Raw genomic sequence first — 23,182 nt, forward strand, 5'->3', positions numbered from 1 at the left:
AGTGCAATGGGAAAGCCCTCCTTTGTCCTACTCAGGAGACTCAGACCTGGGAAAATCCTGGACCAATACCAGAATTCAACGTGCACAAAGCTAGGCACACAGCTTGAAAGAGACACAGACGTGGAGATGGAAGGTTTGTTCCCTTCCTGCCTCCATGCAAGACGGCTTTGGTGTTGAAGAACTAAAAGACAGTCACCTCTAAGATCATTCCAAGGCATGAACTCAGAGGCCCAATATAGAGCAGAGCTCTAGAAATACAGCCAAAGAAGGACCGTCCCTTTCAGCAGCAGTTGGCTTGTCCTAACAGGAGGCTTCGAGTCCGCAGCCAAGGGATGCTGCCCTACCTCGGTGGGTCTTAGTCTATAAAGCAGAGCCAGGTTCAGAGTCTCTTCCTGGAACCCATGAAGACAGATGTGTCCGGAGTACGATGCAACTGTCACAAGAGCATCCTACCCAGTGGGCTTTGGGTGGGGCCCCTTCATCAGATGCCTGTATCGTCTTTAGTGGGATAAAGGAAAGACATGCATAGTCACATAGTCTCACATAGTCTCACTTTAAATCACATTGTTCTTTCAAATTTGTTTCATGCCAAATTTAGGGGAACACTGTGTTTTCAGAATGTTTGTATTGGGGTGATTTGGGGTCAAGTGTGAGAATAGTAATGATAACTATCATTACAAGAATGGTCTTCTTCCCTCTTTCCTGTTGGTTTGAGCCCCCAAATCTCCCAAGAGTTAGAAAGAGATTACTCTTTTTTTTTTTTTTTTGAGGCAGAAACTGGGGGGTGGGTGTGTTGATATTAAATGTGGCAACAAGAGCCTGGGGTTTCCCAAGATATTCATGAGAAACAGAAGACTCTGAGGCATGGGAAGTTCCGGAGAACAGGAACTAAAGTCTGAGTACACGCTGGGTAGTGCCATCGGGGCCCACAACCCAAGCCAACAGACAACTGGGCAAAGATTCGAAAGTCTACACTCCCAGAGAAAGCAAAGTCTGCCCTTAAGAAAAGAAATATTATGTCACGCAAACACAGAGCTGGCCGGGGCCTTCATGCCCTTTGTCAGGTATTTCCTTAAAGTGGTAAGTAGTAAAAATTTTGGCGATGCTTGATTCTCTCCATCACGGGTATAGCCTGCCTCCCCCAGCCCACCCCAACCCCACCCGCAGCAACCAGGGCAGAATGTTCTCAGTTCAGCAAATATCTTCTAGGACAGTCTGGGCCAGGGCTAGGACAAGATTGATAGTTTAAAAAAAAAAAAGCTAACAAATCAGAAGTCAAAGCCAGCAGTCATGCTTGGGGAGAGTTCATCAGCCCTGTGATGGGTCAGAGGCCAAGGCCAACCAGAATGATGACCCTCCACCCCACTGGATCAAGGTCTCTTAGGTTCCCAGAGGAGTCATAGACCACGCCCATCTTGGAATTCCCTAGGAGCCCGCACCTCCTACACAAGGATGTCTGGGCCAAACTCCTAAAGTTTTCCTGAACATTCCCAAGTGGCTCCACATTCTCAGACACGGGTTGCTCATGGGATGTAAAACCCAGCAGCTCACGGTGGGGGGAGGGGAGCACACTGCCCGGAATCTCTGCCCAGAGGCAGCACATTCTGTGTACTCTTTGGCAATTCCTTCTCTCTCCCCGGGCACGTCACGATGCTCACTCTGTTTTCTCCTCCTTGGAAAAAACTACGTGACCTCAGTTAACGTCTGCAAGACGCGCAGTTCTAGATAAGCAAAGCCTGTTATTAGCAGCTCTGTGATTTTTTTTCCCACTGAGGCCTCTCCCAGCTATTTTTGGGCCGGGTTGCCCAGCCACCCCAGTCTCAAGGGCAGAGATCGGTATTGCAAACTTTTGAATTCTGTTCCAAAGGGTAACGAAAGGCAGGCAGGCTCCGCTGGTGGTGTCCCACGGCCAAGGGATGGGGGTGGGAGAGATTCTGTGGAGATCTGGAGAAGGAGCTGAGATGGAAACTTGGCAGCCAGACCCAGCTTCCCTGGCTGCTGGCCCACCCTCACTGCTCCTGGATGGTGCTGCCGGTGTTCTGGAAGGCTCCGGGACAGGTGGGAATCGGACTGATAGCTGCCAGGATGGAACAGGCTAATGTGTGAGTGATCTTCAGACCTGGAGAAGACACGCCCACTCTAAGGAGGAGTCCCCTCACAACTCCACGCCAAGTTGGGCAGTAGGGGATAGAAAAATACAGTCGCTGTCTTTCTTTTGCCTTTTATATGCCTCCTGACTCTAGTCAAGCCACTTAATGCCTCATGCCTCAGTTTCTCCATCTCTCAATGCTTACTCCCGTTTCCTAGCACTTTCAGTTACACAGAGACAGTCCTAGACAGACCAGTTAGGTAAAACTACTTTACTTGATGCACAAAATTGGAGGCCCTCTAGTGGACGGCACAATTCTATGCCTTGCACTATGAGTGAATGAGTAAGTAGACTCATGAATGAACAATTAAAGTGACAAATTTTTTAGTCTTTCATGCAGAGCCACAGAAATAAAAGGAGAAGGGAATTTCCAGGAGAAGGTCGCGGTGAAGTCTCCTGTGATGCAAAGAAGACAAGGACAATGAAAATTAAAGAAAAACCTGGTTGTACATGACTGCTGACTGGGAGGAGGGCAATTTCATGCCACAGGCTTCCAGGAAGGCAGTGTCTATTCACCAGAGGATACAAGTCCCCTTTGACCTAGTCATCTTTCTTCCAGGAATTTATCCTGCAGATATACTTACAATTGGGCTCCAATAAGTAAGTTCTGGGATATGCCCCCTAAGCATCGCTGTAATGCAGAAAGATCACAGATATCCTAAAATGACATCACTAGGGGCCTGGTAAAGTAAATTACAGAACATCCATACAGCAGATAGCACGTGGCTCCTTAGAGAATGAAGCCACTCTATGTAATGGTATAGAACAGGCATTCACGTAAGGTGAAAAATTACAAACTTTATTGAAAAACATTAAAGAAGACCTCAGAAAATGGGCCAACCTAGACAGCATATTGAAAAGCAGAGACATTACTTTGTCAACAAAGGTCCGTCTAGTCAAGGCTATGGTTTTTCCAGTGGTCATGTATGGATGTGAGAATTGAACGATAAAGAAAGCTGAGTGCCAAAGAATTGATGCTTTTGAACTGTGGTGTTGGAGAAGACTCTTGAGAGTCCCTTGGACTGCAAGGAGATCCAACCAGTCCATCCTAAAGGAGACCAGTCCTGGGTGTTCTTTGGAAGAACTGATGTTGAAGCTGAAACTCCAATACTTTGGCCACCTGATGAGAAGAACTGACTCATTGGAAAAGACCCTGATACTGGGAAAGATTGAGGGCAGGAAGAGAAGGGGGACGACAGAGGCTGAGATGGCTGGATGGCATCACCGACTCGATGAACATGAGTTTGAGTAAACTCCGGGAGTTGGTGATGGACAGGGAGGCCTGGCGTGCTGCAGTCCATGGGGTCGAAAAGAGTCGGACACAACTGAGTTACTGAACTGAACTGAACTGAACAGTAAATGGAAAGGCAAACCATGTTCTTGGGTAAAAGACTCATCACCATAAAAATTTCAATTCTCCCCCAATTAATCTACAGATTCAAAGCAATTCCATTCAAAATCCTAAAAAGCTGGGGTGGAGGGTATGTTGTGGGAGGGAGGGGGGAATTGTCCTACAACATATAAACGCTTATTAAAAAGAGGTAATAATGAGGACAGTGGTATTGGAACTACTGTGAAAAATTACACCAGTACAACCTAATAGAAAGCCCCCCCAAACAGACCCACGTATATATGGAAACTTGATCTATGACCAAACAGGCATTGCATACATATCCATGGGAAAAGGATTATTTCCTAAAAAAACCACTGAGATATTGGGGCATCTGTAGAAGAAGAAATAGAAATGACCAAAATATATGATATACAATCTCTCAGTACTCAGACAGTATCCCAGAGAAGATATTTAATGCCATAGTTGGCAAAATTAATAACCTAATAATATCTCTGGAGTGACTTGATCTCTCATCCACTGCATAGTTTTATTTCTTGTTGTAAAAGTTATAATAGGCACTGTGAAAGTGAAAGTCACTCAGTAGTGCCCGACTCTTTGGGACCCAGGCCTGAATACTGAAGTGGGTAGCCATTCCCTTCGCCAGGGGATCCTCCCAACCCAGGAATTGAAACCAGGTCTCCAGCATTGCAGACGGTTTCTTTACTGTCTGAGCCACAAGGGAAGCCCATGAGTCCTGGAGTGGGTAGCCTAGCCCTTCTGCAGTGGATCTTCCCGACTCAGGAATCGAACCAGGGTCTCCTGCATTGCAGGCAGATTCTTTACCAGCTGAGCCACAGGGAAACCCAAGAATACTGGAGTGGGTAGCCTATCCCCTCTCCAAGTGATCTTCCTGACCCAGGAATTGAACTGGGATCTCCTGCATTGCTGGCGGATTCTTTACCAACTGAGTTATCAGGGACGCCCCATATATAGAGAGAGATATCTTAATAAATAAAAGATTTGAAGAATTTAAAGTAATAACAATATATATGGTATATATGGTACTGGAGAAGACGCTTGAGAGTCCCTTGGACAGCAAGGAGATGAAGCCATTCAATCCTAAAGGAAATCAACCCTGAATATTCATTGGAAGGATTGATGCTGAAGCTGAAGCTCCAGTACTTTGGCCACCTGAGGTGAAGAGCCAACTCACTGGAAAAGACCCTGATGCTGGGAAAGATTGAGGACAGGAGGAGAAGCGAGTGACAGAGAATGAGATGGTTGGATCCCATCACTGAATCAATGGACGTGAGTTTGAGTAAACTCTGGAAGATAGTGAGGGGCTTCTGAGGTGACTCAGTGGTAAAGAATCTGCCTGCCAATGCAGGAGACTCAAGAGACACAGGTTCGATCCCTGAGTCAGGAAGATCCCCTGGAGGAGGAAATGGCAACCCACTTCAGTATTCTTGCCTGGAAAATACCATCGACAGAGGAGCCTGGTGGGCTGCAGTCCATGGGGTCACAAGGACTCAAATACTACTGAGCACAGCACAATCAGTCCAGGAGATAGTGAAGGACAGGGAGGCCTAGCATGCTGTAGTCCTCAGCGGTAGCTGAGTCGGACACAACTTAGCGACTGAACAAACACAAACATGGTGTATGGCCAGGATTTAGTTTAGCATGACAGGAAACAAATGAATTCAAGATGGGTCCCCCCACCCTAAAAAAAAAGGCAGAACCATGTCTAGCACATTTGCATTTTTTAAAAGGTAATTTAATGTATGTGTTTGTGATTAGTTTGTGCATCGTGAAATAGCTCTAGAAATAACCACAGAAAACTAGTAATAGTGATTGCCTCTGGGCAGGGAATGCCAAACAGGGTAGTGTGGGGGCGATTATTTTTCACTGTGCACCATTAATGTAATTTGAATTTTTCCCTTGTGCATCTGTAAGTTCTGTACACAGACCTTTTGTTTGGAAACGGATCAACGTTCTGATGTGGTCGATTGGAAGAGCCAAGGAGAGAGGCTCCGGGAAAATGAAAGTGTTAGTTGCTCAGTCGTGTCCCACTCTTGGCGACCCCACGGACTGTAGCCCGCCAGACTCCTCTGTCCATGGGATTCTCCAGGCAAGAATACTGGAGTGGGTTGCCATGACCGCCTCCAGGGGATCTTCCCGACCCAGGGATCGAACATGTTATCTCTTAGGTCTTGTGCACTGGCAAGCGGGTTCTTCGCCACTAGCGCCACCTGGGAAGCTCTAATGAATAAGGAGTGGGGAAAAAGAAAGAAAAAAAAATACTGGAGTGGGTCGCTATTTCCTTTTCCAGGGATCGAAGCCTGCATTGCAGGCGGATTCTTTACCGTCTGAATGAGGGTGGCAGAAAGGGGTCCAAGCTTCCCTGCCTCCAGGAGAGGGATCCTGCAATCTCAGCTGGAGGAATAACAACTCCTTCCTCATAGACTTCATTCCATCCCCTGCTTCCATTTTGGCCAAAATTCTGGAATAACTCGCCGAAAACGGCCTGCGGGTGGAGCACACTGCCCTCGGGCCCCCTCCCAGCGAGCGGCTCCTCCCCCCGGACCTGCTCGCTGAGCAGCAAAAAAAAACCCAAAAAACCACAACTCCCAGAAGCCGGCAGTGGGCGTCGGCGCGCAGCCGCGGAGCGAAGGCTGCCGGGAGCGTGTTGCCCGGAGGCGGGGCGAGCGCGCCGGGCGGAAGTCGGCCTCCCGCTGGGTCCCCGGCGCTACCCGCAGCGAGGCCCCGCCGCCCGCGGGCCCCGGAGCCAGCCCGCACCGGGTGAGTGACGGCCTGTCGGCGGCTCGCCGGCGCCTGCTGCCCGCTCCGACCCCGCCGCGTCTCTCCTCCGACCCCAGGCTCCATCCCTCTTCTCCCTGAGCGGGGCCCCCGCCCCCCTTGACTCGCTGACTAGGGTGGGACGCCTCCCTGTCCTCTGACTTGTAAGACTCTTACCTCCTCTGACCTACGGGACACCTCCCCCCTCTGACTTAGGAGATACCTCCCTCGTGTGACTGCAGGACGACCCTCTCTGACCTGGGGGACTCGTCCACCCTCTGACTGGTACGGTCCACCACCCCTCTGACTGCAGGACTCCTGCCCCCTCTGACTTGTGGACACCTCGCCCCTCCGCCTAGGTTGGGACATCACCCCCTCTGAGCCTGGGGGATGCATTCCCTTCCTGAGGCTTAACTATCCTTGAGGACAACCCTCTCCTGCTCGCTGTGATTTCATTACCAGCCTCTGTGACCTCTGCAGGGTTTCTCCTGACCAGTTAGGGAACCCCTCCCCTCTCTGACTGGCACTTTGTCACACCTGCAGCAGGTCAGCGTCCCTCCACCCCAGCAGGCCTTCCTCTCCTTCCCCTTTTTCCTTTTGCACCCAGACTGTCTGCCCTGCCCCCTCTCCACCCTCTCCTCCCCACCTTCTGGTCAGGATGGGCACCATTCCTAGGACAGGCGCTTTGCCCATCCCTGTGGTTTGTCGTGACCCTTGCGCTCATGTCCCTAGGCTTGGCAGGCACCGGAGGGTCCCCCAGGAGATGGGTGCCTCTTTGCACTCCAGCCCCATTTCCTATGGCTGCCTCAGGGTATGTGCTTGACATCTTTTCCTACCTGTTTCTGAACAAATTGTAGATGTGGGAGCCTGCATCTGCTGAGGTCAAGTGAATCTTGCTGGCCCTTCTGTCTAAGGACCAAACGTTAACAAAAGCACAGGGTCTCTGGGGGTCCATGAAAAGGAAGCAGGTGCTGTAGCCCTTCAGGAGCCCTAGGGTCTTTGCAGCCTCCCCCTCCTCTCCCTTGAGGAGCTTGATTGAGAAAAATCTGCCTGGGCTGGGCTGCGGGCCTTCCTCCAGCCCCCAGCCTCACCCCACAGGCCTGCCAGTGGAACAGCCCAGCCTGAGCCTGTGGTCTCGGTGGGGCTCCTCCCAGAAGAGCCAGCAAGTAGCCAGCCCCTGGGGCGCCTCCCTGCTGGCCTCAATGAGCCCTCTATTCGGTCTGAGAGGCACACCAACCAGCCAGCCACTCCCTCTGCACTTGGTAGGGGCCTCCCATCCTGAGAGTGTCTTTGGGAGAGGACTCAGGGGAGACGGATCGATTTGGTCAGGCACTGTCATGAGGCCTCTGCAGTGGTCTGGGGCCAGGATTCTCCATCTTCTCACTTTTTCCCGTCAGTTAACCTGACGAGATCAAGTTAACCAGTTAACCTGATCACACAAGGCACTGTGATGTCACAGGGTGGTGGAGGAAATCCCCTACGGGCAAGTATGCTTTGTGGCACCGTATGATCTGATTATTCCATTCCTTCTGTTAGCTGAAAGTCTGCTTTCTTCCCCCTAAAGATGTTACCCAAATGTAGTTCACCCCTTATTTTCATAGACGGCAGCAGTGATGTGTTTAAGCTGTTGATACTTGAGGGATTTCTTACCTGCCGGTCTAACTGCACCCTGCGCGTGTGCCCAGCCTCCCTGAGCCACAGATGTGGGGAGGAGGGACCCAGGGTGCAGGAGGAGTGGCTATGTCCGCCCTACTCCCTGACTGTGGCCTTTGAGGTGAGCACTGCAGGCTGCCACACACACACGCCCCTTTCATCTGAGTCTCGGGACTTGCCAGCAGCAACGTGGCAGTCCTCGTGGCAGCTGTGGAGGGTAGGTGGACACATGCTCCAGTGTGTTCTCCTTCAGAAACAGAGTACTTCAGATCTGGGAATGTGGTCTGGAGTCCTGAATGGGTCTACACTGTGATAAGTCATTTCTCTATCGTTCAGATGATTGTGGAATGGTACCTAGGACACTGCAGGGAAAAGGGTAGTGATGTTACTTTTCCCTTCAGTAACACTCTGGACTGTGGAGATGCCTGGAAAGATATTATTAAATGCCAACGTTAGGGGAATCTAAAACTTTCATATTAATCTTTAAGGACACCTGTGTTGATTTCCCGTTTCACTAGACTCAAGATGATCAATTAGAAAAAAATAATCCTGGTGATAGAGAAATCTGGGAAGGTGTTTGGTTTTCTCGTTTCTTATATACCTTTTTTTTTTTTTAAATCCTACTTGTTTACCTGTAGTAGGTCCAGTCATTAAGTGGAACTCACAGTTTCAGGTTCTGAAGCAGAGCCCGACTTGCATTCTTGTTCAGCTAGGGGAACAAGTCATGGGGAATGAGGCTGGAGTAGGGCCCCAGACAGCAGGGATCAGACGGGGCCAGACCAGATACTGTTATGGTTACTGAAGGTGTGAGGTTGAGGTTGGAGCCCCCACAGAAGGGCTCCGAGGGTTGAGTGAGCCCTAGAGGTATCTGCCACTGAGCCCCCACAGAAGGGCTCCGAGGGTTGAGCGAGTCCCAGCGGTGTCTGCAGGTTGGAGCCCCCACAGAAGGGCTCCGAGGGTTGAGTGAGCCCCAGCGGTATCTGCCACTGAGAAAAGTGCCGGGAGGAAATGGCTTCTTGCAGGCGCAGCTCCACTGTCTGGAAGCAAGGCCTGATTCAGATGGATCATGGGATGAGTGTGTCCTCGTATTTGTGGGCTCTCTGCGTAAACTGCCCCAGTGACGTGTGGTTTTGTGTACGGCGCCTCACTTTCAACTGGAAAGATCACTTTTTGCTAAAAATCCTCCAAGTATAGCTTTAATGATACAACTGAAGCACATGCAGCCCTCCCATGATGGCAATAACTACAAGCTGTGGGCGATCCTGACACCGTGTACCCACCCCGGAGACAGAGCCGTGTGCGAACGGCCCTGCCCCTTTGGAAAAGCCGGAGGTTCTTTCTCTGTCTCCCTCCTTGTGGTTGGCAGAATAATGGCCCCCGCAAGATGTCCACATCCTGACCCCCAGAATCTACAAATATATCACGTGGCAAGGGGTTATTAGGGATTCCCTGGTGGCTCAGATGTAAAGAGTGCCTGTGATGCTGGAGACCTGGGTTCGATCTCTCGGTCGGGAATATCCCCTGGAGAAGGAGATGGCAACCCACTCCAGTATTCTTGCCTGGAAAATCCCATTCATGGAGGAGCCTGGCAGGCTACAGTCCATGGGGTCGTGAAGACACAGCTGAGCGACTTTACTTTCACAAGGGGATATTAAGGTAGCAGATGGAATTAGGGTTGTTAACCCACAACCTTAAAATAGGGAAACCATGCTGGGTTATCGAGCAATCACAGAGCCTTTAAACGCGGAAGAGGGAGAGAGGAGAACTTCAGAGGGAGGTGACGGCAGAAAGGCCAGAGCGAGACAGTGTTGTTGCCGGCTTTGAAGGTGGAGGAAGGGGCCGCAAGCCAAGAAATGTGGGCAGCCGCAAGAAGCTGAGAAAGGCCAGCTCCTCGGAAAAGGACACAGCCCTTGATTTTAGTCCAGTGAGACCCATGTCAGACTTCCGTCCTCCAAGACCGTTAAGCGAGTTTGTGGTGTGTAAGCCGCCGAGTCTGTGGTGATTTGTTAATAGCAGCAACAGAAAACAAATTCACTCCTCTTGGGTAGTGACCTTAAAACAAGCCAGAGGGCTGAAAAATAAGTTACCTCGAGCTGTATGTAACCGGATTGAGCACGCAGTTGTGAATGCCTGTATACAGAGTAAGAGGAGCCTGGGAAGGTGCAGACTCGGGTAGGGCCTGGAGTTTCAGCCCTGACCTCAGTATTCATTGGAAGGACTGGTGTTGAAGCTGAACCTCCAATACTTTGGCCACCTGATGGGAAGAGCTGACTCATTTGAAAAGACCCTGAAGCTGGGAAAGATTGAAGGCGGGAGGAGAAGGGGACGACAGAGGATGAGGTGGTTGGATGGCATCACCAACTCAATGGACATGAGTTTGGGTCCTCAAACTCCAGGAGTTGGTGATAGACAGGGAGGCCTGGCGTGCTGCAGTCCAAGGAGTCACAAAGAGTCGGACATGACTGAGAAACTGGACTGAAAAGGACCTTTCCCGTCCTTCCTGGTTTCCTTCCACTGTCCACCCTGTCCGCATTCGAAATGGCCTAAAATAGTACAAAGTAGTAAGCCTTGGCAAGTCCAAAACAGAAAAATGCCTTGAATCAGGTCACTTTTTCCAGAAGCTGAGACAACACCGTCTGCATTCTTTGAGATGCCGTCTCGCTGGAGCTGTGAAACCTTGGTGCCTAGTGCCGTCAATGGGATGAGTTCTTGACTTTCTAACCAGGAAGTGCCCTTTGGCAGTGAGCACAGCAGCAACTCGGAGGCCGGCCCAGCCCACTGTCTGGATAGGGCTCTCTAGGAGCGAGGTGGGGCCAGGAAGGCAGTTGCTCCCTAGGGAGGAGAGTGGCTGCCCCCGAGGCAGCAGGGAGCAGGGAGGGGCCTCCTTATCTCTACACTGTGCTTCCTGCCTCCCTAGATCCTGAAGGGGGGTGGGGGGAGGATAGCCTTGGCAGCTGTCGTTAAACCTGTTTGCCCTGCCACCTGTCACACCCCTGTCCTGAAGGAATCTACAGAAAAAGGCTCTTGGCTGTGTCAGTGTCGCCACCCACTTTCTTCTAAGTCTTGGTAGAGTCCAGTGGTGAAAGGCCCGTGAAAGTAGGGGTGTCAGAGCCTGTCCTCCTCCTTAACTGTAACCAGACCTCGGAGGGGCTGCTGCTGCTGGGCTGGGGAGGCAGCGTCCCCCTGGGTGTACAGCAAGAGGTTCGTGCCGCCTCCCTTGGGTCTGGAGTCCACTGCCCAGTGGATAATCACCAGCACCCCACCTGGCTGTTTCCGGCCTGTCTTCTAAGGAAGTGCTGGTTCCACGGACACTGGAAAAGCAGGAGTGTCAGCAAGCCATTCTTGACACCCGCCCCAAAGAGAGGGGACCCGGAAGGAGATTAGAACACGAACCTCCTGAGTGGTGGTTGCCCCTCGACAGCCAGGGACGTCTTTCCAGAGATGTTTCAGTGGGACTGGCGTGGGAGAAAGGAAGCCCCGAGGGGTGTGGTCCCCAGGGGTTTCTGAATGGGAGCAAAGGCAGGCATGCCCCCTGAACAGGTGAGCCTGGCCGGCCAAAGAGCTCATGACTTCCTACCACAGCAACTTGATTCCAGTTTTCCTGGTTATGTAAAATCAGCCTGGGACCTCCCAGTGACTAAGGCTGCGCACTCCCAATGCGGGAGGCTCAGAGTCAGCCCCTCATCTGGGAACTCGCTCCCACGTGTGCAACTAAGACAGTGCGGTCAAATAAAGAAAACTAGTTTTTTAAAAAATCGATCCATTATGATGGCTGAGTGGGTAAAGAATCTGCCTACAATGTAGGAGAGGAGATGTGGGTTTGATCCCTGGGTCAGGAAGATCCCCTGGAGAAGGAAATGGCAACCCACTCCAGTATTCTTGCCTGGGAGAATCCCATGGACAAAGGAGCCTGGAGGATACAGTCCTTGGGGTCGCAAAGTCAGACACAACTGAGCGACTGAGCTCGAGCTGCACGAGGTGGTGACATTTAAACCGCTTCGCGTTCGGAGGTTCGTGGGCAGGGGGCAGGCCCTCCTGGGAACGGCTTTGTCCATTTCACCTCTCACCTGCGCTGGCTTGTCTCTTGGTTTTCGTGGATGGCAGGTTTTTGTTTTTTTAATGAAAATGCAAGCTCTCTCTTGGAGCTAGGCCTCCAGCAACAAGAGACTACAGGCAGCTCACCATCAGTTTTAGATGATAAACCGGCGGGTCGTGGCACGGCATGAAAACGAACCTGATTGGAAACTTTCTTTTTCTACAAAATAAAAATAATCCCTTGGGATGCCAAAGGAGGGATGGACACCAAGGTTGGGCTTTGATCCAGTGGTGAAGCTGAAGGGGCTTTCTGGAAGGCAGCCCAAACTCTCCGGTCACCAAAAGCAATCGAATAAGTGTTGATGTAGCAAAACGTGATCGAAGCCCAGGCCTCCTTTGGTCTTGGGAGCCAACCTGACTGAGCAGAGCCCCTGGGCTCCTGGGGCTCAGAGTCAGTGGGGAGGCTGAGACCGGGTTGCAGCCAGAGAAACGGCAGAGCCCCAAGAGGTGCAGCCGGCATCAGGTACATTGATTTCTAGGCCTAGCCTCACACATCGCCACAGACTTCTCAGCTGAAAAGAGTACATGTGCCCTCATTGTTCGGGAGGCCAGAAGCAGGTGTCATTTCACTGGGCTGAAATAGTGTGGGCAGGGCCGCGCTCCGCTGAAGATGCCGGGGACAGTCCATCCTCGCCTCTTCCAGCTCCTTGGGGTCCTGTGCGTTTCTCGGCCGTGGTCACATGGCCTCCTCAGCCGTCACGTCCCCCGCCCCGCTTCTGTAAGGACACGGTCACACTGAGGGCCTGCCTGGGCAATTCCATCGCAAGGCCCCCGACTGGCTCTCATCTGCACAGTCCCTGTTGCCATAGAAGGGGACAGTCCCAAGTCCTGAGATCCAGCCCGGCTGCCTTTGGGATGTCAGCCCCTCACAGGAGGGACACTTACAGGGGGGTGGGGGGCACTTCACGTGGACGCAGGGCAGGAGGGGGACAGGACAGCAAGTACTCTCATGAGACAGCCAGGAACTGCTAGGTGGGTGCATGTGGCTGAGTGGAGAAAGCGTCCTGTGCGAGTGTCTGGCACACGGATTGTGGGATCACAACAAGGCGGTGCTGAGCGTGGGGAGCGTGTGCGAGGATACAAAGCTTCTCCTGCAGGCTGAGGAGCTTGTCCTTTGGCAGGAAGGCGCTGGGGGCTGGTAAAGATTCACTTTTCAGGAAAGTCTCAGTTGTGTGAAGGATGGATTGGGGAGGATCTGTTTCTCTGGGGGAGTAGAGCGTGGGTATTCTCAGCTTTGCGGGCCATCTAGTCCCTGGCTCTGGCCATGCCCACACTCACAGGAGTGGGCTGGCCCCTGTGCCAGCTTCGCCCGCAGAGCTGGGCCCCTCAGGCCTGAGCACAGGTGCTCGTAATGTGAGGAGGGACGCGCTGGACAGCAGCGGGTGGTCAGTGCCAAGTCCCACAGCGTCTGACCCGGCGGCCGTGGCCCTGGGAAGCCGGTCCGTCATGTGCACAGTTTACACGTGGAGAGACGGAGATCCAGAGGAACGAGGTCACTTGCTTGAGGTCACGTGGCTGGTAACGGGCAGAGCTCAGGTTGCCCAGAGGTCTGGGTCATCAGGAGGCCAAGGTGAGACAAGACCAGGGCAGAGGCTGGGGCGGGGAGGGGAGTAGTGCGGAGTTGAGGGCTGGGGTGCGGACAGGTGAGGGGGCCTGGCACCCGCCAGGATGTGGCGGCGTGAGCGATTTGACTGCTGCCCAGGCTGGCGCTGAGAGCTGGGAGTGCCTCCGGCCAGCGGTGCCTTCCTGCCCAGAACCTGCTGCAGGCGCGGGAGGCTCAGCAGCTGGGCTCCTGGCCTGGATTCCAGGGAGACATTCGGGCTGGGAGGGTGTGGATTCAGAAGGAGAAGCGGTGGGTGACGAGGAAGGAGCCCGCCTTGAGGGCCGAGAAGAGAGGGAAGAGGACCGCAGACAGGTCACCACTGGCGGCCCCGTGGCTGCTGGCAGGAGGTGCAGCGGGACACCCTGTGTCTGGGCCCCAGGAGCAGGCCTGCCTGTGGGTGGGGCGTCTCCGGGGCCAGCAGTGGACCCTAGCTAGGACCGGGGAGAGGGCCCTCCTCCGGGATGGGGGGGTGGGCTCTGCCTTCATTCACAGAGGCACGATGTCACCCTTTCACATACCGAGCGCTACCAGTACCTGAGAGTGTACCCTGGAGCTGGGACAGTGGCTCAGATGGGAGATACGGACAAGTATAGACTGAGAAGGAACCAGTAGAGCAGGCATGGCTGACCTGACCCTGAGCAAGCAGGAGGTCCTCCCCCAGACCGAGGCCGGGGAGCCGGGTGGGCTCCACTGGGCCCTAGCTGCTGGTGGCGTCCTCAGAGTCTGCTGGGAGCGAGTGACGGGGGGACACCAGGACCGCGAAGCAGAAATGAAGAGCCCACCAGGGGCTGTGAGGGCACACAGCACGATGGAGACACGTCTGCCCTGGCAGGCACTCTGCCCACTGCCCCTGCAGCCCTGTGACGGCAGGCAGCTTGACCGTCCGGCTGGATCCAGGGCCAGAGGTTTGCGTGTACCTAAGCTGGAGCGCAGGGGCAAGGAGCCTCAGCTGCTCAGGAAGTGGGTGTCGTTTTCATTCCTTCGGCGCAGTATGCTGTGGGGTAGAGGGTGGGCAGGGAGGCCTTTCTGAGGAGTGCGAGCAAGACCGTCAGGAGGACGGCGAGCCCTGTCTGGGGGACGCGGGGTAGAAGAGTGGTTGGTCGGCAGGCAGAGGAGCCGGCTTGCCGGGGCCGGGTTGGGGTTGACAGGGGTTGTGTAACTAGCGAGGGTTTGCTCCCAAAGCAGGGAATGACACGCCAGAGGGACTGGCTTGAATGGCAGGTGTCGGTGCCCGCAGGGCACCAGTGGGTGTCGGGGTCGGGGGGTAGCAGCAAGAAGGTGCCTGCGTGGTTCCTGTGAGAAGGGGCTGTGGGAGCCGATGGCGAGGAGGCAGGCAGCCGGGTCGCTGGGGCTGACAGAGCAGATGCTGCAGACGGAGGGGGATCGGGGCCACACCTGAGCTTTTCGAGGTGGTGGTGGCTCATAACTTTTGGTTGAAGTGTGTTCACATGGAGAGTTGTGTCTCCCAGGGTTTTCATGGAAGTTTTGACCAGGACAGCTGTGACTATGGCCATCCGCCATCGCTGCTTCGATTCCTGAGGGAAGAATTGCAGGCGAATGTGTGTCAGAAATCCAGGCAGAATCTTGACCAGGAGGTGAGATGCAGGAGCTGAGAACTCAATGGTGACGGTGGGCTGGACGTGGACAGCGGGCAGCTTCGGCCTGGCCGTGCTTTTGAAGCCGTGGTTTGGCGAGACCAGAGGTGGGGCCAGGACTCCTGCTTTCCCTCGAGGTCCCCAGCGACCAGCTCACATCTCCATGGCAAATTGGGGGACTGCTTCCTGGGGGCGGGGGAGCCCTCTCCCAGGAGGGGAGTCGGGCCCATGCCCAGGGGAGGGGAGGAGGACTCCAAGGCCGTTCCGCAGAGCCCCGATGTCTTACCTGCTCCTTAGAAGTCCCTTTTCTGTACTTGACCCTCTGGCCAAAACCTAAGAATCTGTCCGGAAAGCAAGGGGATGGGAGGCCTGTTTGCCATATGGGCCTGTTGCCTTCATTTTCCATCCCAGGAGCCAGCCCACATGGTCTACAGTGTGGTGGGGGGTGGTTCACAGAACTGCCAAGTCCCCTTGTGAGTCCCCACACCCTTCCCAGCTGCCACCTGGCGGAGCAAGGAGCATCTACGCAGAGAGTCAGCCGTTAGTTGTTTGGGGGCCAAGGCAGAAATGCTCCGTGGCCTGAGGGACCTTTCTCAGGCTGAGACCTGCCAAGTCACAGCTGAAGGTCGAGACTGAGGGTGGCCACGGGCCAGTGTTCTGCTGCTTCTGCCCCTGGTGCTGCTGTGACCTGTGAGCTGCCGTGGTCTGTGCTGGGGACAAGAGCCGCTGTTCCTGGCCACCACCACCTCCCCCGGAGCTCGACCTCCAGCTACACCCAGGGAGCAGGCTGGGCCAAGCCACGCTGTCCTTGGAGCTGAAGTGCTGACAGGCAGGGCTCCAGGGATGAGGACGCGTCAACCTCTGGACCCTCAGCCTTTTGCATGACACAAAGGTGCCAGGGGGCAGATGCTGCCAAAACCTGCACTGTTTCTGTTTGGCTTGATTGTGTTCCATAGTTGATTTGAATGGGCTTCCCCAATGGCTCAGCGGGTAAAGGATCCCCCTGCAATTCAGGAGACAGAGGAGGTGCAGGTTCAATCCCTGGGTCGGGAATATCCCCTGGAGGAGGAAATGGCATTCCACTCCAGTATTCTTGCCTGAAAAGTCCCATGGACAGAGGAGCCCGACAGGCTACAGTCCACGGGGTCACAGCAAGTCAGACATGACTGAGCAACTAAGCTCAGCACGTTTCTGTTTGGCTGATTGTGTTTTATGCTTTATTTGAATATCACAGAAACGTAACCCAGGAGGACGTAGCTCCCTCACTGAGCATGTGTCTGCTCTGTGCACTATTCTAGTAGCCGGGGGCGCAAATGAATAAACTGTAACCTGATGTCCAGTGGTGACAAGTGCCAAGGAAAGGGATGGAGGCTGCCGTCGGGAGCAGAGCCGTCAGGGAGGGCTTTCTGGCTTAGGTGACCTTTGCTTAAAATGGACATGTACTCTGTCTGATAGTTTGTCCTGCCCAACCCTCCCTACCTCCCCGCCTGCCACATGCCCTCTTTCCCAAGACTGCAAAGCACCAGCTTATGCAGAACTTTCTCTCACTGAGCTTTGTGTCTTGCCAGCTGGGACAGAGGACATGGAATGGTTTTGCTTTGGAAAGACTTTTACCTGCTGAAAAGAGTAAACAAAGACACTGCTAGAGTCAGGGTTTACTTAGGCCAAGGGGGCAGCAGTGGCTGAGTCGTGGCCACGCCAGTCACCCTGGACGAGGCCGCCTTGGACCGTACGCCCGCTCGTAGGTGGGGCACTGTGCCCGGCAGGTCGTGACCACTCTCCTTTCCCCCGCGTTGCAGGTCCCGCCGCCCTTCAGTCTGATGCCCGTCCAGCTCTCCAACCCCCCGGAATGGAATGAGTCTATGCACTCTCTCCGGATCAGCGTGGGGGGCCTTCCCGTGCTGGCGTCCATGACCAAGGCCGCGGACCCCCGCTTCCGCCCCCGCTGGAAGGTGATCCTGCCATCCTTCGTGGGCGCCGCTGTCCTCTGGCTGCTCTACACCCACCGCCCCCCTCCTGGCCGGCCCCCCCTGCCCAACACCCACAACTGGAAGCTTGTCCAGCCACCTGCTGCCCGGTACAATGACACCTACCCACTGTCTGCCCCCCAGAGGACGCCAGGCGGGACGCGATACCGGATCGCTGTTATTGCTGACCTGGACACAAAGTCCAGGGCCCAGGAGGAGAACACCTGGGTCAGTTACCTGAAGAAGGGTCATCTGACCCTGTCAGACAGCGGGGACCGGGTGGCCGTGGAGTGGGACCAAGGCCATGAGGTCTTGGAGTCCCACCTGGCAGAAAAGGGGCGGGGCATGGAACTGTCGGATCTGATCGTCTTCAACGGGAAGCTCTACTCCGTGGACGACCGCACAGGCGTGGTCTACCAGATCGAAGGCTCCAGGGCCGTGCCCTGGGTCATCCTGTCCGACGGCGACGGCAGCGTGGGGAAAGGTAAGTCGGGCCGTCTGTCCCTGGGCTCGTTGCGGTGCTGGAGATCAGGTCATCCGGTTGGTTCTCAACACATGCACAGCAAAGCAGTCGCTGGTCCAGGGGTGGACGTCGGGGAGATCTCGTCTACCCCACCTCTGACCTGCAGCTCCCGCAGCCTGAGCAGAGTCCTCGGAGACCTCAGACCGAAGCCGCGCCCAGGAGTGTGAGCTTCTGCTGGGGGCTGGCGGGGAAGCAGGGTCTCTCCCAGAGGAGCGCTGGGCCTTGCCCTCAGGGACAGCCCCTTTCTGCGTCCTCAGCTGTGTCAGTGTCTTGAGCGCACGCTGGGACTGTGCCCTCCACGTGGCTTGGCTTTAAAGCTGGGGCATCAGGTTTGCTCATTCTGAACTGAGACTTTGTTAAAAAGCAAACTGCTCATTTCTGAAAACCCAGCAGGGGAGGGTCTGAGTGTGAACAGCAGTGCCTCCCACCCCGACCTTGAGTGGAGTCCGACCTCTGGCATCGGCTATGCCAGCAGGCAGGTAGCAGAGCTGTGGGAGGGAGCCTGTGTGCCCAGAACCTTCACATGGAGCAGCGGGAGAGTTGACACCAGCTTCCATGCGTGTGGCTGGATCTGCATCTGCTAGAAAGCCAGGCTCCACTGCCAGCACCTGGGGTCAAAGGAGAAATCGCATTAACTCACTGGGCCCTGGGCTGGCTGCCAGGGCCTCCTTCCCTCGAAGTGATAAAAATCTGTCCCGACTTTGCCCGAGGCTGAGCAGGTTGGCAGGACTCTCTCTCAGCCACCATTTTATTGAAAACTTCGGTTGCCCGCTTTCTGCTTTAGGCCGGCCGCGCGTGTCCGGCACCATCCAGCAGTTCTGCTTGCCCTTCGGGTCTGGAGGATAGCGGGATAGAGGGAGCTCGGGGTTGCCCGGTGGTCTGTCCCCCGGAGGAGATCACAGGAAGTCAGTGGGTCCCCCAGAGCCACCTGCAGAGAAGCATCCTGAGGTGAGGGTTGCAGCCACAGCTCCTTGGGCCAGCCGGAAGTTTGCAAAACATTTGGGAATAGGCACAGATTAGAACACAGTGTAGGAACAGGTGAGAATATGCTAGAACAAAGTGCCCACACAGCCTTCACAACTAGGCTTATGGTAAGTGAATCCATCTAAGAAAATAAACACACTGATTGGCGTGGCTACTGTGCGCATCTGTGCTGAGCCCCACTACGCTCTGGCCGCTGGTGCATAAATCCCTCGGGGGTGTGGCTGTGTGACCAGCACTTTGCTGCTCCCAGGGTTGGGCGTAGTCTGATGGGGTTGACATGACAGTTGGGAAAACGGGGAGGTTGGGTCTGCAGAGATTGTGAGTGGAGGGCCACTTTTCTGGCTGGGGGGAGGACTAGGCTGCTCCACTAGGGGGTTCACATGGGTTAAGGAGGCGGGGATCCAGCAGGGTTCCTGGGGTGAGTTTGGGAGGAAGATGCTAGAGGGCAGGGAGAGAGGAGCCAGGAGTCAGAAGGCAGAGGTGGTGCCCGTCTGCCCCACGTGAACGCCGTGGTGTCTGCTCTAAGGAGAGGGGCCCGACCGCCCACCCTCGAACGGAGCTGCGAGCTGGCTGGTCCATCCCCTATCCTCCTGTCGTCGCCCCAGGCTGAGTCCAACATGAGTGACCTCTGCCACCTAGAGCTGCCGGGCCCAGAGGGCTCTCTGCTCTGGCCTGACTGAGCCCATGGGCCAGGCCAGCAGAAGGCTGGCCCTCGCCTCAGCCCCGCCCCTGTCTCCCTGTCCCCAGGCTTCAAAGCTGAGTGGCTGGCCGTGAAGGATGAGCATCTGTATGTGGGCGGCCTGGGCAAGGAGTGGACCACTGCCACGGGGGAGGTGCTGAATGAGAACCCAGAGTGGGTGAAGGTGGTGGGCTGCAGAGGCAGCGTGGGCCACGAGAACTGGGTGTCCAGCTACAACGCCCTGCGGGCCGCTGCCGGGATCCGGCCGCCAGGTGAGAGCCAGGCCCACGGATGGGCACCGTGAGCTTGCTTGTTAGACCATTCAGCTGTCTCTGATGGTTGCTCCCACCAGGCCTCTCGGTTCTGGGGCCAGCGAGCTGTTTTTGCTTTTCACCCAGGCTCACTCGGCGGGCTCAGACAGTAGCCCCGTCAGCAGTGTCCTGGGGGCCGCCCCGAGGTCAGGCCTCGCCCCTGACCTGGTGGTGGGAGCAGGTGCACGAAGCTTTGCTGCTTTGCCCTCATTTCTGGAAGGCATGGTTTATTTTAGGGAGGGGCGGTGCTTGGAGCAGGCTCAAGCACGTGACTAAGGTCACAGCTTCACCTCCAGATAGGCTGAGTTCCCATCCTTTTTGGCTTAGAGGCAGCCTCTCCTACCTGCCCTGCTCCGTCTTCTCAGATCAGACCTAGTGTTACTCGTGCCTCTTCCAGAAGCTCTCTGCTCTGCGCCCCGAGAGAGGTGAGATAGCACCAAGGAGGTGAAGCACAGACAGACCTTGTAGCCGTGGCTACTCGGCAGTGCTGGGGGAGCCAGCGAGGGGGGGTGGCCAGAGAGGCGGCCCAGCAGAGGCTCACGCGGCCCCGTGGGCTCTGTCCTGCTGGGTTCAGCCGCTCTGGACAGACGGACAGCTAAAGAAAAGAACGGTGCTGCTGCCCGGGCGCCGGGCCGCTCGCGGGTGTGCACGCGGGGCGAGGCCGCCCAGGCCCGGGTCGGGCGGGCCGTGACCGGCCTGTGTGTCCCCAGGCTACCTCATCCACGAGTCTGCCTGCTGGAGCGACACGCTGCAGCGCTGGTTCTTCCTGCCGCGCCGCGCCAGCCACGAGCGCTACAGCGAGAAGGACGACGAGCGCCGGGGCACCAACCTGCTGCTGAGCGCCACCCAGGACTTCGGGGACATAACCGTCCAGCACGTGGGGGCAGTGGTCCCCACCCACGGCTTCTCCTCCTTCAAGTTCATCCCCAACACCGACGACCAGATCATTGTGGCCCTCAAGTCTGAGGAGGACAGCGGCCAGATTGCCACCTACATCATGGCCTTCACGCTGGACGGACGCTTCCTCCTGCCCGAGACCAAGATCGGGAGTGTGAAGTACGAGGGCATAGAGTTCATTTGAACCAAGAGAAGTCAAGATGACAAGCCAGGCCGAGGGGTGGACAGTTTTAAGCTACGTCAGGACTCAAGTTTCATAAAAACCCAACGACTGCACTTTGACGTGATGTTTAGTTGATCCTTTGTTCTTGTTTTGATTTTTTTTTTTTTTGGAACTCTTGAGGTGCGTGCCTGGTTTAGAAATTTCCAGAACTGGGAGCTCAGTCCCAGCCTGAGATGTGGCTTCTCAGAGGGGAACAGAAGTGGCGGGGTGGGGGTGTCTCCCAGAGCTGCAGGCCGGACATTTCCCTGCGCCTCCACCTGGTGGTGGAAGCTAGTCATTGCAGGCATCTTAATTTGGGGCCCATCCTCCGATTCAGCCCTTTCTTCCATCTGACCTCCTTTACTTTTCTCTCCATTTCTTCTCCTGCTCAATAAATATTTCTTGAGCTCCTACTGTGTGTCAAGAACTGTGCCCTCTCTGGGAACCCAACAGTGAGTCTGCCAAGTGGGGCTGCCAGCCTGGTGCTCCTGGACCACCCGTCTTCTCTTCCTTGTGAACCTCAGGCATTAAATCCACCCCTCCAGGCCCCTGGAAAAGAACCTATTTACACTGCAGGACCTCACAGGGCTGTGAGGGCAAGGGCAGGCCTCCGGGAACACGTCTGCTCAAAGTGCCCCAAGAGGGGTCACAGGCCCACCATCTGCCCCACGTCAAACTTCTCCATTCAAGGGTCTGGCCCCGTATATTCTGTCTTCAGGAAAATTCTGTGCCTGCGTAGCACTTTGAAGTTTTAATTATTAGCTTATATATTAATTAGTTTCCTTTCTTATAAAATGGAATCGGCTAATCTTATCAAGAGCAAAGTCCTGTAGTTAAGAAATTCATTCCCGGCAGTGAAGAAAATGGTAATTAAGCAGTTACAGTCCATAAGGCAAGTTTTCAAGCACTTCTAAGTCCTTGGCCAAAGGATACAGTGATAAGGACACAATACCTTTTTCTAGCAATTATCAGAAATTGCCATTTCTTTAAAGACTTCCACGAATGACTTGAATGTGTAATTCCTGAGTCAAAGAGGGGCCCCAGGCTCTGGCAAGCCTGCACCTGGCCCCCGACGCTGGGCTCCCTTACCCTGGGACTTGTGGATGAGGCCTACCTGGTCCGGCAATTTCTGTCCTGGCCTTTTATTTCTCCGCTTCCCTGTTAGAGTTTTGCAGCCTCTTCTTTATAAAAACTTCACAGAAACTTTGGCACGTCTTAGTCCCTGTGGTCTCTTCTCCGTACCCCAGGGTAAAGGTGGAGGGTTTGGGACACAGGTCAGCCAGAACCGAAGTCTAGAAGGGCCATCACCATCAGCCCACGGCACCCCTCTCCCAGAAGCTACCTCACCTCTCAGGAGAATGTAGGGTTTGTGATGGCCAGGAAGGGCCGTGTTTTAGGCTCTGGCTGTTGTCTTGTGAACCTCTGTCTTGTAGACTTTTCCCACTTTGGAATTTTAATACAAATGCTCGGAGGGGACCCAGGAAGGATCCCTCGTTCCTGCGCGGTTGTTTCTTCCACTATAACACTAACAGCAGGAGAGTAGAAAACAAGGTTTGGAACAGACATGTCTCTCTAGAGCTCAGCTCCCACTGTACACAGTCTGAAGGCCCAAGTCTTCTCTGACTTGGCTTACCTGGGCTCCCTGACCCACCTCCTTGATAAATATCCACGACATTCAGGGCCGTGTGATATTAAAAATACCAGAGATGAAATTAGGAAGGTTGGAGGACTAGGGACATTCTCTGGGTTGAGGTCTAAGCCCCAGGTGCCCAGAAGCTCCATTTTCACACAGTGATTTTCAAGTATTTTAAAGCTAGACTTTCCCCCACCCCCACCCCTATTCGCTGCTGTAAGCATAATGATTGTGTTCCCTTCCTACTGGAGCCATTGTTTTGTAAACAATAAAGTGAATTCTCTTTGTCTTCTGGTCTGTGTTGGCTTTTGGCACTGCCGCAGGGGATATGAGAGCCAGTTCACCCAGGGGCTCAGAGAAGGGTGCACTTCCTGTGGGGATGAAGAGGGATCCTGGCAAGGAACGAGCCAGAAGCATTCTTGATGCAGGATGGCCGGGGTGCCATGGGAGCTCATGGGATTGGGACCGTGGACCTTTGTGGACTAGAAGCCTTTGTGGAAACCACATCAGCCAGTCCAGCTTGTCCCTAAGCCTGAAGACGCTGTTTTGGTCAGACTGATAAAGAATATAGGTTCAGGTTCCAGTCCTGGCTCTGACACTTTGCAACTGTGTGACCGTGGTTGGATCAGCTAACCTCTCTGTGCTTGTATTTCCTTGTCCGTGAAAGGACAGCGATAATGGAGCTACTTCACAGAGCTGTCATGAACAGTAAATGAGTCCATACACAGATTAGCATCTACTTATCCATTTTCTTGGAGGCTA

The 23,182-nt window shown here is 54.6% G+C and overlaps 1 protein-coding gene across 2 annotated transcripts; it reads left to right on the plus strand.

Annotated features, from left to right (window-relative positions):
- Positions 1–6,198: 6,198 nt before the first annotated feature.
- On the plus strand, positions 6,199–22,709 carry CANT1 (calcium activated nucleotidase 1). Of its 2 annotated transcripts, XM_010816582.4 has the most exons (5): positions 6,199–6,281; positions 15,099–15,224; positions 17,024–17,675; positions 19,446–19,649; positions 20,399–22,709. In XM_010816582.4, exons 3-5 carry the CDS (start codon positions 17,045–17,047, stop codon positions 20,767–20,769), a joined length of 1,206 nt encoding a protein of 401 aa, XP_010814884.1. In that variant the 5' UTR covers positions 6,199–6,281; positions 15,099–15,224; positions 17,024–17,044; the 3' UTR covers positions 20,770–22,709. The 2 variants fall into 2 exon arrangements, with proteins under 2 accessions (XP_010814884.1, XP_010814882.1); XM_010816580.4 differs by lacking the exon at positions 15,099–15,224.
- The last annotated feature ends 473 nt before the right edge of the window (positions 22,710–23,182 follow it).

The sequence above is a fragment of the Bos taurus genome, chromosome 19 (genome assembly GCF_002263795.3).
Source record: "Bos taurus isolate L1 Dominette 01449 registration number 42190680 breed Hereford chromosome 19, ARS-UCD2.0, whole genome shotgun sequence".
Classification (NCBI taxonomy): Eukaryota; Metazoa; Chordata; class Mammalia; order Artiodactyla; family Bovidae; genus Bos; species Bos taurus.

Bases quoted from the DNA above. Each gene is read 5' to 3' on its own strand.
- CANT1 (XM_010816582.4), top strand. From the start codon at position 17,045: ATGCCCGTCCAGCTCTCCAACCCCCCGGAATGGAATGAGTCTATGCAC. The intron at 17,676-19,445 runs GTAAGTCGGGCC...CCCTGTCCCCAG, and splicing joins CGACGGCAGCGTGGGGAAAG to GCTTCAAAGCTGAGTGGCTG. The intron at 19,650-20,398 runs GTGAGAGCCAGG...GTGTGTCCCCAG, and splicing joins TGCCGGGATCCGGCCGCCAG to GCTACCTCATCCACGAGTCT.